This window comes from Elephantulus edwardii, unplaced genomic scaffold (assembly GCF_000299155.1).
Source record: "Elephantulus edwardii isolate Elephantulus edwardi_28Jun2011 unplaced genomic scaffold, EleEdw1.0 scaffold00006, whole genome shotgun sequence".
In the NCBI taxonomy this organism is placed as follows: domain Eukaryota; kingdom Metazoa; phylum Chordata; class Mammalia; order Macroscelidea; family Macroscelididae; genus Elephantulus; species Elephantulus edwardii.
In genome coordinates this window covers 20319090-20333634 of record NW_006399756.1, presented here as the reverse complement: position 1 = coordinate 20333634, position 14545 = coordinate 20319090, and the positions used below count along the sequence as shown (strand labels likewise).

At 48.6% G+C, this 14545-nt stretch overlaps 1 protein-coding gene across 1 annotated transcript in view; it reads left to right on the top strand.

Moving 5' to 3' along the window:
* Window positions 1-11473, top strand: part of RBM20 (RNA binding motif protein 20) — a 234933-nt gene extending 223460 nt beyond the window's left edge. Inside the window, exons 13-14 of the mRNA XM_006880169.1 lie at window positions 6803-6924; window positions 11366-11473. Of these exons, the coding sequence (XP_006880231.1) occupies window positions 6803-6924; window positions 11366-11473 (230 nt within the window). The remainder of the gene's footprint in view (window positions 1-6802; window positions 6925-11365) is intronic.
* The last annotated feature ends 3072 nt before the right edge of the window (window positions 11474-14545 follow it).

The window sequence follows — 14545 nt, the reverse complement described above, 5'->3', positions numbered from 1 at the left end:
AATGATATCTTTTTTTTTATAAACAGTTCTGTTGGGGCATAATTGATATACAATAAGTTGAACATAATAATATCTACAATATGATATGTTCTGGCATATAAATGTACCTGTGAGACCATTAGCTCTGTTACGATAGTGCATGTGTTCATCACACTCAAAAGTTTTTTCAACATCCTTTATAGTCCTTCGCTCCCCTTTTCCCCTGGCGTTTTCTCCATTTTCTGCTTTCTGTCACAAAATCTTCAGACTCGATTCATGGCCATAAAGTCAGAACTGACTCATAGCTGACCCTCCGGCACATTTTCAGGGCTTGTGAATAGCACACGAAGCAGTTGCTCATCTTTCTCCCTAACAGCTGCTGGCAGATTCAAGCTGCCAGAAAGGCTCCGCGCTTGGATTAGCAGCGAAACTTTCGTAAGGTGCACGGTTCGAGTCCACCAGCTGCTCTGAGGGAGAAGGATGAGCAGTCTCCTCCTGTGCGATTAACTGCCTCTGAAAACCTGCCTGAGGGTCAGCCGTAAGGGTTGATTTCCACTCGACTGTTCACAACGATAACATGCCACCAGAGCTCCCTCACAAGACATTAGTTTACATTTCTCTAGTGGCAAGGAGCTGTGCTGCAATTGCAAAGGCACACGGTTCAAGGCCACCAGCTGCTCCACGGGAGAAGGATGGGCAGTCTCCTCCCGTGTGATTAACTGCGTCTGAAAACCCGCCGGAGGGTCAGCTATGGGTTGGTTCTGACTCGACAGTACACAAAACAACAGCAGAGCTTTATGCAAGGGAAATCATGTCACATATATGCTTTATTGATTGATTGATTAATTGCCTATTTTCTTTTACCTTATGTAATTATTTTATGATTCACTCGTGCTGTTAGGTGTACCAAGTTTGTTCCATTGTATCATTAGAATGTGTTATATTGTAAACATACATTTTGTTTCTGCATTCATCCATTGCTGGACAATTGCATTGTTTCCACTTTGCATTGGTTTCTAGTCTTCAGTTAGCTTTGAGTCCCTCTGTTCCATTGATTCCCCAGGGAGGGTCATGCTCTTGTTTCCCACATCTGACAGTTGAGGAAATAAAAAGCAGCAGCTTCCCCAAAGGTCACGCAGGGCATTCAGGTCGGAATGAAAGATTTCTGATGAGTCTGCTCTGCCCTCTTCTCTCCAGTTCAGGCAGCAGTAGGAAAGGTGATTTTGCACGATGGTTAAGACTACAGACTGGAATCTGCCTTGCTGGCTTGAAATCCCAGTTCCATTCCTTGCTGTAGATATAAGATGAGGAAATTCCATTTTTTTCACTATAAATCAAAGATGATAATCGTTGACTACCTCTTAGGGTTTGTTTGAGAATTAAATGAATGAAAGTTTGCAACGTCGTAGTGCCTAACCTCTCACCCACAAAAAATGAGTAGACTCCAACTTATGATGACCGCATGTGTGTCGTTGTTGTTGCTGTTGTTAGGTGTCTTCGAGTTGACTACAATTCAGAGCGAACAATGGATCTGAACCTTGCCCTATTCTGTGTCGTCCATCCTCATCGTGTCTGATATACTTGAGCCCATTGTGACAGTCACTCTGCCAATCCATCTCCTTGAGGCTCTTCCTCTCTTTCGCTGACGCTCCTTTCCAAGCATGATGTCCTTTTTCAAGGACGGGCCCCTCTGAACAATATGGCTATAATATGTAAGAGGAAGCTTCACCATCCTTACCTTCAAGACACTTGTTTGTCCTTTTGAGTCCAAGGGTTAGTCAGTACTCTTCTCCAACATACTTCAATTCAAAGGCCTCAATTCTTCTTTTGTCATCCTTAGTCATTATCCAACTTCCGGATGCATAACAAGTCACTGAAAAGATAATGGCTTGAACCAGCCACACCTTAGTCTTTCAGCTGACACCATTGCTCCTTAGCACCTGTGAGAGATTATTTGGCAGCAGATTTACTCAATGCTTAGTAGAATTATTCTTTATAGGATTGCTATTGCTGTTGAGTCAGAACTGACTCAGAGCTGAACCTCCAATGAGTTTTCAGAAGCTGTAAATCACACAGGAGGAGATTGCCTGTCTTTCTCCCTCAGAGCAGCTGGTAGATTCGAACCATCTGACTTTGAATTGACAACTTCTTACCCACTAGACCACCAGAAGTCCCACTGTACCACTAGATGTTTACCAAGGCTTAGTTATTGCTTTATTCGTTCATGCAATATGCTTATGGATACCTACAATGTTTCCTGTCACTGTGACTGTGTCAGGTTCCCTGTGGCATCAGAGCACTGCTAGCAGACAGACTTCAAGGGCAATGGAGACAACTTCCAGTCTTTGCCCCTCTGAAGAGCAGGGAAGTGAGCTGAGGCATGCCAAGGCCTGGAAGGGGGAAGGTGAAGTCCTCTCATTCATAGGAAAGCTGTTATGAGGGTAGCATGAGTCTGGGAAGGGTTCTGCCCTTGTGTCTGAGGCGAGTTTGAAGATCCCAGCCAAGAGCGGATTGGCCAAGGCTTGCTCTTCCCAGGACCAGCGACATCACCTGCTGAGCACAAGTTCCTCATTCATCAGTCCAGGTTTATTAGGATGATGGGGTTATAATTACCCTCACTCAGGAGCTATTATTAGACGTCAAATGCAGTTTTAATTATCATACGTAATAGAAGCTGGAAAACAGCAGGGCCAAGTGGCTTCATAGCTTGTCAGGGTTCTGGCAGTTTTGTCTTGATGCTACCACTTTGTGTTTCCAGACACATCCTAAAGTTGTGGTGTGGCCATTGTGGTAGCTGAACTAACTCCCAGAAGCTCAGCCGTGAGTTCCCAGCTGTTGGGGGTCCTCCCTGTCCACACTTCTCATTCCCCAGTGATGTGTTTCCTACCACCTGCTGCTGCCCCTGTTTACTACCTGTCTGCCAGCTTGTTGTTCAGCACTGGCTTCCATGCTGCTGTGGTACTGGGAGCTAGGCCGTCGGCGTTTTAAATACCAGCAATGTCACCACCGTGTACAGTTGTCAGAACTTCCAGATTAAAACAAGCTAGAAAGGAAGACTTGGAAATCTACTTCTGAGAACTGGCCGGTGACAGCCCTGCGGATCATAATAGACCTTGGACAATACAGTGCTGGAAGGACAGCCCCCTCGGTGGAAGGCATTAATTAATACATTATTAATTAATTAACTAATTAATTAATACGCAGTGGGTACAATGGGACAGCATGGGATTCAAGCATGCAAAGGACTGTGAGGGTGACCAGGGACTCTGAGGGTGACCGGGGGCCGTGAGGGTGACGGGGACAGCGAGGGTGACCGGGACAGCGAGGGTGACCGGGGACGATGAGGGTGACCGGGGGCCGTGAGTGTGACCAGGACCGTGAGGGTGACCGGAACAGTGAGTGTGACCGGGACCGTGAGGGTGACCGGGGACAGTGAGGGTGACCGGGACACTGAGGGTGACCGGGACAGCAAGGGTGACCGGGGACAGCGAGGGTGACCGGGGTCAGCGAGGGTGACCGGGGACCGCGAGGATGACCGGGGGCCATGAGGGTGACGGGGGACCGTGAGGGTGACCGGGGACCGTGAGGATGACCGGGGACCGTGAGGGTGACCGGGGACCGTGAGGGTGACGGGGACCGTGAGGGTGACCGGGGACCGTGAGGGTGACGTGGACCATGAGGGTGACAGGGACCGTGAGGGTGACGGGGAACGTGAGGGTGACTGGGGGCCGTGAGGGTGACCGGGATCGTGAGGGTGACCAGGGGCCTGTGAAGAGGACCTGGGACTGTGAGGGTGACCAGATGACCAGGGATTGTGAAGATGGTCCAGGTCTGGGCAATGCTTCACACTGTTGCATGTGGGTCCCCATGAGTTCCACGCATCTTGATGACCGTGAACAGCACATTGTCCCCAGAGCAGGAGGGACAAGGGAAAGTTGTCATTGTCAAATTGGAGTCTGGGCTCCTCAGGCAGCTTTGGGGAAGGTTCATGGACTTATAAAGCCTCAGATCAGTGAAGAAATATTTAACAAGTGTCTGTAAATGCACATTTCTTGAACACCAGGCAAAATGAGAGGTGCTGTCCCAGTACCTTTAGCGGGTTTGCTCTTCCTACTTCACAGATGAAACGAATATGCGAGATGACAGAAGAGTAGAATCGTCCCATAGGCTCCCAGGGTTGTCAATCTTCACAGAAACAGCCTGCTTCCTCTTCATCCTTCAGAGCAGCTGTTGGGTTTGAACCATCAACCTTTTGCCTGCCAGTCCACCTCTTTAACCACAGCACCGCTGGGCTCCTTTAACATAGACTACCACCCTCTGAGATGCATTTTTGGTCCACATTTCTGCAGCTTTCCCTCTTTGGGTAGTGGGCACTTCGTCAAGTGGGATCTCACTCAGCAGCCCACTGGTGGTAGCTAGTTCAGCTCACACTCTGCCTCCAGCTCCAGGCCGGCCTGGAAAGGCTGACACCCCTGGGGCTTCCAGAACAGAGATTGGATGGCCTTTCAGGAAGCCTGGAAGAACCTGGAAGCTTCTGCCCTGCTGTGTTGTCGCCCAGTTTATTCCAATTCACAGCATGCCCATGTGTTAGAGTAGAACTGCTTTGTATGGCTTTTTGACTGTAGTCTTGATGGAAATAGATTATGAACGAGGCCTTCCTTCTGTAGCACCAGTGAGGAGATTTGAACCACTAACCTTCAGGTTAGCAATCAATCAGGAATCACTTGTGCTACTGAGGGACCTTCCTGTTGCCCTAGCACCACCCAGTTGGTTGCCCTGTAGCATCTGGGACAGGATGGGGAGGGTGTGGCCCCGACCACAGGCCTCTGTGTGCTTCCCACCCCTTGCCTCCACCCTGCTCTCCTCAGGGTGTTGTATTTCCAGTCACCCTGTGTTATGTGGGCCTCTGCTCCCAGCAGAAACAGTTGGGGAAGAGCTATTGTGCAGCCCCAAAGGACAGAGGCAATTCTTACTTAATGTTCATTAGTGAACAGGTAGGAGCCAGAGCCTGCCTGTCAGATAGAAGAATGAACTGGCTGGAGTCACATTACATTGGGGAAATTTGTAGTCAGGGACCGCTCCAAATTACTGACGAGTAAATTATGTCAGTTTGAAGACTAAGGTGCATCTGATTCAGGCCATGGTCCTTTAGTCTCTTGTATGCATCTGAGAGCTGGATAGTGAATAAGGATGACAAGAAGAATTGATGTCCTTGAGCTGTGGTGTTGGAAAAGAATACTGGCTATCCCACGGACTGCTAATAGAACAAGCAGAGTGCTGCTTGAAGGCAAGGAGGGTGGAGCTTCATTTTGCATACTTTAAGCAGGTTGCTAGGAGAGGCTGTTCCTTGGGAAGAGAGACCTCATGCTTGGAAAGGTGGAGGTTCAGCAAAGGAGAAGACCCTCAACCAGATGGATTGGCACAGTGACTGCTGCAAAGGGCTGAGTATGACAGAGTGTGAGGATGGCGCGAGTGAGGACAGGGTTCGGATCTGTTGCTCAACAATCCCTGTAGTCACACTTGGCTTGACAGCACCTAACACAGCAATATAAATGTTAGGGAGCTCTGGAGGCCGAGCGTTTGAAGACTTGCGCTGCTAACGTAAAGGCTTGTGGTTTGACTTCAGCAGCTCCTCTAAGGGAGAGAGGTGGACACTCTCCTCTTAGGTGATTTTCTGCCTCTAAAAACCCACTGGAGGGTCAGCTAGGAGTCAGTTCCAATTCAATAGCAGTGAGTGTTTGTTGTTGTATGTAAACATCTAGTATATTTTAATGTTATCGTATATAAAATGTAGCGAGCTCTGGTGGCCTAGTAATAAGGAGTTATGCTGCCAATCCAAAGACAGACAGATCAAATCTACCAGCTGCTTCCAAGGAGAAAGACAGACAAATCTCCTCCCATGATATTTATAGCTTCTGAAGACTCACAGGAGGGTCAGTTATGAGTCAGTTCCACTCTATAGCACATGACAACAGCAACAACATATAAAATGTGTCTGTATGTGGGGGGCAGGGGTAAGGAGCTGTGCTGCTAGCCCAAAGGCAGCCAGTTCAAATCCATCAGCCGCTTCATGGAAGAAAGATGATTAATCTCTCTTTGTATGCAATTTACAGCCTCTGAAAACCCCCTGGAGGGTCAGCTGTGAGTCACTTCTGATTTGATAGTATGTTACATCTCTCTCTCTCTATCATATATATATATATAATGTGATGTTGTTGTTGTGTGCCATCAAGTCAGAGCTGACCCTGGCTAACCCTTCAGTGGGTTTTCAGAGGCACTAAATCACAGAGGAGGAAATTGCCCATCCTTCTCCCATGGAACAGCTAATGGATTATATGCATATGCACATATAACTATCTAATATGGAGACGTTTGTTTGTATGTATGTATCTCTTTCATATGTACATATCCTATAGAGAAATAAAACTCCCTCAGCACTGGTCACATCAGCTGAAAAATGAGGTACAGAGGGAAAAATGAATATAAAATATAGGAAGTTGGGAGAACTGTCTTCCTCTTTAAGAAGGACCTGGAAGCTGTCAGGTCCTAGGATCCTGAAGGCCAGATCTTAGCAAATACTGATTAAGCACTCTGACCTATGTCATAGTTCCTCCCTGGAGATGGCAGCTACCTGTGAGTAAAGTGAGTGCCAGTCCCATGAGCTTCTTTTGCAAATGAGGGAACTGAGGCTTGGAGAAGCCAGGGAGCTAGCCAAAGTCAGCAGCAAGTGAGGGTGGAGCTGTGGTCCCCCCCATTTCCACCCAGAGCATAGGGGTCCCCCACCACCTTCCTAATGCCTGCCTGTCCACCCCCATCTCTCCAGGGATGGAGTTCGTTGTGCCCAGGACTGGCTTTTATTGCAAACTCTGTGGGCTGTTCTACACGAGTGAGGAGATGGCGAAGATGAGCCACTGTCGCAGTGCTGTCCACTACAAGAACTTGCAGGTAACGGCTGCCCTCCTGGCTGCACCCTGGCTGGCTCCCCAGCCTCCTCCCTTTAGGGGGGCCAGGCGTCAAGCTCCCTGGCATGTGTGGCACTGCTTGCCCGAGGTCCTGGCTCTCACCTTCAAAGCTCAGGCTCCTCGACATTATCCAGGCACACGACGTAGTTCTCTGCTTCCGTGAGTTACCTGTCTCCTTCCACCACTCAGAGACCTATTCTTTGGCTCCAGCTCCCGCAGGCTGCTCCTCCAAAGTGTTCTCAGAACATCTGCCTACACTTGATTGGCACTTAGGAATTTTCTTTGTCTAGTTGGGTTGGGGGTTGGGTTGGTTTTAGAATCTCTTTCCTCCTTAGTCCGTGAGTCTTAGCCTTTGTTTATCTGGCCCGTAATTGAGGGAGACCCCTTTCCAAAACACCTGGCTCCTCTAAATGTAGGTATTTCCCACACTGCTGCTTTTGCTGTGCAGATGGCCCTGAGTGCTGGAAGAAATAAACACAATACAGTCCAGGTACTGGCTCACTCCTCCTCTGTGCTACACAGTCTAGGCCGTGGGGCCAATGACGGTAAAAACAGACAAAAATCCCTGTCTTCGCAGAACTTCATTGTACTAGCCCAAGGCATATAGGCAAAATAAATGTCATTAGTGTGTTACAAAGGAGACAATTTAAAAATATTCTGTATACCAGGTTTTGTCAGCTCCAAGCCCCTACCAGTGGTTGTAAGACATGACACTGGTGGGTTGTGTTTTGTTTGTTTTTTTTACATAACACTACTTTTTATTAATTTTGATGAAAGTTTACAGAGACTTAGGGTTTCCATTACCAGAAAAAATGTATTACAAATGGAAAAGTGATCTCCACAGATTGTAAAATGCATCTCAATTTTAGAGATGTTAAGTTTTGTAAAAGTGTCTTAGGATAAAGGAAATATAGGGTTGTATTTTATATCATCAAACTAGTATGTATTAGGGTTTGATTTTCATAAATGACTTCTGGTATAGGCTAGGATTTAATGATTTGCTAGGATAGCCCTCTACTAGAAGCCCATGGACAAGTATCTGCAGGTGCCCACAGCTTTTATCACAGGAAATCAGATTCATTGTCTGGCCTCCACTTGGGAAGTCCCTGGTGGTGGCATTGTGTGCCCTGATTCCAGATAGTCATGACTGCTGAAGCCTCCGGGTCTGTGAATTGCCTAAAGAGCTCCTGGCCCTGTGTCTTTTACCAGGGACAGGAACTAGGGCCACTTACACAGCTTTGTAACCTGCATCCATCAGGCAGACCCTGTATAAATTGGGAGAGCTCTTGGAATATACTGAGAAGATTCCCCAAACCCTTCAAATTCTTGTATGCTTTGATCAGAAACTCAGATGTGGGCACACCCCCTCATTTTATGAGGGAGGAAACGGAGGGCCACAAAAGTTGATGATTTGTCCCAGATAGTGGAGGTAGGATGAGATCACCTGGTTTTTAATCATGCCTATCTGTGTACTCCGTTAAACTGGTCTTGCAAACTGAGACCTGTAAGTCATGACCTGAGTCACCATCTGCAAGGGACCATCATGGGCTCTGCTCAAACCCAGGTCATTTCAACTTCCTGATTTCCCTCCAGAGAGAAGGTGCTCTGGGATTAAGGTTGCCATGGGCCCCAAGGGGAAGAAGTCAGGGAGCATCTAACTTGACCAGAAGGCCAGTTCAAACTGGGACCCACAGAATGGCAGGGCTGGAAGACTCTTGGCGATTATCTTGTTCAAGTTGTCCCAAAGGTTTGCCCTCATGCCAGCTAAAGTCTTTTTAAAATGCAGCTTCCTAGGCCCCATCCTAGACACACTTACTCATCTTTGCTCTAGGGTTGGGGCTCTGCACTTTAAAACACACGTTCACGTTGATTCTGATACTCAAACCAGCATGGGAACCCTTTAGCTCATCATGAATCCTCACCTGGCTTGTGGAGCTCCCGGGACATCACACAGCCCAGGGCCTTCCTGGGGGTAAGGAAGAGCCGGGGCCTCTAACTCCACGTCTGCAACTGTGCCCCGGAGCAGGCCGGTGCGCTGACTCACCATCTGCCAACAGCAGGGGCTTTTCCTGGGGCCCCTGGGCCCACGAGGCCCGACATTGGCTAAGCCCTCACGTTGGCCAAGCAGGGGTCATGTTTCACATCTTCAGGATCTGGAACCTCAGTCAGAGGCCTCCCAGCTAGGATTTCTATCAGTGGCCCTGTCCCCATTCTGTTGATGCCTCTGTCCCCACAGTCCACCCCACCCCAAGTGTGAACAGTGAGGAATCCAGGCCAGAGTGGCAGGTGCTAGCTGACACCGAGTCAGACAGCTTGTAAACTTAGCACCCCCAGGAGGTCTGGGGGTGGGGTCGGGGTTGCTGCGTGGGTCAAGGCAGCTGGAAGGAGTCTCCATGCCTTCCCGTGGGCGCTTGGGCTGAGAGAATCTGCTGAGGGCATTAGGACAGCAGGTGGAGTCAGTGTCCTCTAGGGAGAACTGGCTGCCTACTGGCTCTCATTCTCAGAGGAGACTTGACCCAGCGCGGGTCCGTCCACATTCCTGCCTCACATTTTCTCACATTGCCCTGGTGGTGCCATGAGTAAGCGCTTGCTGCTAACCAAAAGGTTAGTATTTCCAATCCAACCAGCTGCTCCTTGGAAGAAAGATCTGGTGATCTGCTTCTTCTATAAATATACAGCCCAGAACATTCTAGAGCACAGTTCTTGTGTGGTCGCCACAAGTGAGAATTGACTCAGCATCTGGTGGCAACAAGCCTTGAGGTAGAGAAACCAGGTCCATGGTCAGCAGCCTTCCCAAGGTCTGCGTGATGCCCCCTTTCCCTGCCATGCTATCCCCACCTCTGGAGAGGTTCCCATGGAGCCCACAGTAGACCCATTCACACATCACCTCACCTGGTCCTCAGAATCATCCTGGCAGCGGGGCAGGGGAGGCACTGAGACTCACTCTCACGTTTAACAGATTCAAAATTCGAGCCTGGGAAAAGATGAGTGGCTTTCCCCAAATCCTATCACTTATGATGAAGACCGATTGTTGTTAGGTGCTGTTGAGTTGACCACGACTCATAGCGACCCCCTGAACATTGGATCTGAACCTTTCCGTGTCCCCATCATCCTCATCATCGCATACGCCTGAGCCTCTTGCTGCTGTGTCAGTCAATCTCCTTGAGGATCTTCCTCCTCTAGCCGACCTGCCACCTTTCCAACATGATGTCTTCCTTTAAGGTCCCTTCTAACAACACGACAAGTGTTAAAACAAAAGCCAGTTGTCAGTGAGTTAACTCCACCTCGTGACATGTGTCAGAGTAGAACTGTATTCCAGAGAGTGTTCAGTAACTGGTTTTCTCCAGAACTATGTTGCCAGGCCTTTCTTACAAGGTGCTTGGGGTGGGGGTGGGAGGTGGGAACTAATGTTTCTGTTCCCAATGTTTCTTAGCCATCAAGTTCTGGACTGTTTGCATGACCCCAGAGACCCTGGCTGTGTTTTCTGCCTGGTGCTGGACAACATGTTTTGGGCTTTACAATGGACTTTTAGGCTTTACAACAACTCCCTGGAGCTGTTGCTCTTATTACCCTCTGTTACACAGATGCCAGAGATGTTTGCTAATTTATCTAGTCAGAGCTAGGAATCGAACCCAAGCCATCAGGCAGCAAAGCCCACACACTTAACAATTGGATCTAAGCCAGACTAACTCCTGATACAGTGCTCTTTGCATTTGACCCTGCTGTCCTGCCCAGGGGACCCGGGTTGGGCCCCAGCCAGCTTCCTGTCTGTCTCAGTGCCTTGAATGCAGACATCCCAAGAGCAGAGGCTTGCACAGGCTCCCAGTGCTTGGCTTAGGGCCAGTCATAGCAGTGAGCATTTAGGGGGTGGCCTGGAGGCAGCCCCAGACCCTAGAAACAGGCTCATTTTTAATGACATGGAAGGACCTCCAAGACACTCATTCTACAGCCTGCCCTGACAGGAAACAGGTTGTTAAGAGTCTCAGATGTCAGGCTGTGGTTTTTGTCTTTCACAATTGCAAAAGGACAGCCTTCTCCCCTCCCTCCCTCCCTCGCTAGGAGTAGACTGGCCACTCTTTCTGGGAAACAGGCAGAGGGGTTATGCGGATTAAAAGGGTTGGTATAAGTAAGGCAGCTGCAACAGCCTTTGGCACAGAAGAAGGGCTGTGATATGGTTTGCTATTCTTAGTGTCTGTACTTTCTACTTTTTCTGCACGTAGTGCTTGTAAACTGTCCTGATGAGAGAAGGAAGCCCAGTGCTCTTTGCGGGACCTGCACCCCCAGATGGAGGGGATGGTGGAGGAGAGGGAGTTCTACCAGGGACAGATGCAGGAAACAGGGTGCAGGCACACTCCTCTTCCTCTGCCCTCCAGCCAGGTCACCACTAACCTCCTTCCCTCCCTTCTCCTCCCTTCCCGCCACAGAAGTACTTGTCCCAGCTGGCCGAGGAGGGTCTGAAGGAGGCAGAAGGGGGCAGCCCGAGGCCCGAGGACAGCGGAATCGTGCCACACTTTGAGAAGAAAAAGCTCTGAGGCGCTGCTGTGTTCCTGCTGCTGCCCCGCGCCCCGCTGCTGCTGAGGGAGAGCCTTGCTGGCTTCCTCCAGGACAGAAACTAAAGCCAGGGAGAAAACAACAAACAGGCTGGGCACCATGTTGTTCAGTTCTCAGAGATTCACTGAAATGCCCCTCCAGGTTCCCAGGGGCCAGGTCCCCTGGCTTGTCCAGCCAGCCCAGTGAAGCTCACCTGCTTGCTGACTGTCTCTCACACAATCTTTCAACTTTTCTCTCTTCTTCCCACTGTTGCCTTCCCTTTTGTGCCAGTGATCATTTCCTTTCTATAAAATCCAACTTCTCAGGGATTTTCACAGTGTTTCAAATTCTTGATAGGATGCAGTGGGGTCAGCCCAGACAGAGCCACCGAGGAAGGCATTCAGGGGAAGCTCGTGGGCAGAGGGCGCCACAGACCTGGCGGGAGGAGGCGTCTCTGCCTGGTTGACCACCCCTCCTTTGCTTGGGCAGGTTAAGTCCGGGTTCAAGAGAGGGAACCCAGTAGCTATCCGATTGGCAGAGCTGGGAGTTGCTTCCTGAAACCAAACTATCTTTTTAAACATCCCCTCTTTGAAATAACTTTCTACTGAGAGGTGATTCCAGAAGGCTGCCACATCTGTGCCTTGAAGTAAAATGTAGTGAGACTTGGGGATTCATTCTGGAAGGTCTGTTAAGTTTCCTTCAGACTAACTCCCCCACTCTTGACTCACTCAAGAAGTGTGAAAGCTCGTCCATCCTGGACGATGAGTTTGGCATGTTGTTGGATGTACCATGAGCTGATAGACACAATTCACGTTGACCCTGTGAACAGCAGATGGGACCCGTGTCCTTTCCTGTCCCATCCTCACAGTACCTGTCATGCTCAAGGCCATTGTTGCAGTCACTGTGTCAATCCGTCTCAAACAGGATGTCTTTCCCCTAACTGACCGGATGACCCGCTACTTTTTCTCTTCCAGAGACAGCACCCAAAGTATGTGAGATGAAGTTCACCATCCTTCCTTGAAGGATGTGGTATATTGTTCCTGTTGTGAACTGTCGAGTCGGAACTAACTCATAGCTGGCCCTCCAGCAGGTTTTTGGAAGTCGTAAATTACACGGGAGGAAATTGCCCTTCTGTTTCCCACAGAGCTATGGGTGGATTCGAATCCCTTGTCTTCAGGTTGACAGTACAGCTCCTTACCACTAAGCCACCAGAGCTCCCTAAGAGTCTGGTATAGTCACTTTAATTAAAGTGAAAACAGAAGCTGCTTCTCCCTCCAGTGAAAACAGCAGCCGATATTGGGCCTAGGTCAGATGTTGGCCTCTCTGCAATGCATGACATTGGCTCGGGAAATACAAAAACAAGGAAATGGCATATGACTTTGAATCATCCTTGGGGCCTGCCCTCTGGGGAACCATGACTGGGGTCTAGGGAGACAGAAGGGAGACAGAGAGCGGACTGAAGGGCAGCCTTTGAGGTTTGTGAGGTGTTTGAAGGTGGGTCTTTCCCAGCAGGACAGGGAGGGCTGAGAGTTCCTCAGAGAAGACTTCGTGTGTACTCTTTGATGTCAGAGTGTTATGAAGGTCAGGCCTGTTGATTCCAGTGTGGTTCTGGCACGGGGGACCCAGTGTCTTCAGGTTCCAGAAGGGCATGCATCTGATGATTCTCTGGAAGGTGTTTGGGAAAGAGGCCTGCCAGCACCCTGGAAGGTCAGCAGGGAGCCTGGTGATGTTTATACAGGGAAGATCCTGCCTTGAAGGCACTCAGTGGTGACAAACAGAACGAGGAAGACAGGAAGACGTGTCACTGTCACTCTCCCCTGAGCTGTTCCTGTTCCTGTCTCTAACCACAGGCAGGTAGAAGAGATTGTCTTTCTTGTTTGTTCTGTTTTTCCTTTTTATGTTGGGTCAGAGTGTTACACCACACATTCTGTCCTCCAGGCAGAAAGAAAGGAAAGGTCATCTAATTCAACGTTGATATTTTTTTTCTGTGAGGAAATTGAGGCACAGGAAGACGTGTGGACCATGTGTAAACATGGCAAATGAGAACAAGTAAGGAGTGAATTCCTGAGAACCTGTAAGAGAAGAGTTACCCCAGGAATGCAGACCAACAGGGACATGTGTAAGGAGAAGGTTGAGAAGGAGGAAACTTGAACTCATCATCAGACAATTTTGAGGGGACCTCAGGAATGTTTAGAGAAGATTGTGGCTCAGTTTAGAACTGTTCCTTGATTAACTCCACTGGTCTTACTTAACCTGATGTCTGGGTTCCCAATTCTCAGAAAACCTTTGACCCCATGCGTTTCTTCCCCTGACCTCCAATGGAACCTTCTTTAGAAAAGCCTGGAGCCTCCACCAGAGGCAGGGATTACATGTTTTCCGAGAGTCTGGCAGCCTCATCCCTCAGCAAAGTGGAAGCTGACCTCATAGCTCATCCCCCTCATGCGTTTCCATGGAAATCCCCACAGCCTTGCAAACAGCTGCACTCTTTTTCAGGATTGTAACCGTTCACTTGTAGACAGACTCTCTCCATATTGGAGAGAGAGAGAAAAAGGCTCTGTGCATCAGAATCTTCAGTTTTAAAAGCACCTAAGATTCTCTACTTGTGTATATATATATATATGCATATTTTTAATTTATTTTTCTACAAGTCCTTTGGCATGGTCCTTCAACAACAGTATCATTTGCACTTTTTATTCTTCTGTATCACATACAATGCAGTATTCAAAGCAACCAGGAAAATAATGATTTTTTTTTAAGGAAACTTGTTCTTTTTTCAGTGTTTGTCAACCATTCCCATGTGTCTCTCCTAAAAGGTTACTCAAGAACAATTTAGAGCAACAGACGAGTTTGTACCCTTGATTGGTTTAACAGTAGGTCTATGTAATTTTATTTTCACTGTAAAAAATAAAAACCAGCCCAGAAATAAGGTAGATGTTGGTTGACAGTACTTCCAAAGAATCTGGTAAATTCTATATGTGTGTGAGGACAGCCAACAGCATCAAGGTTCTCTGTTCCGGACAGTCTGAGGCTGTCATCTTGTTAGAATATACTTGAACTGGACCAGAGTTTGTTTG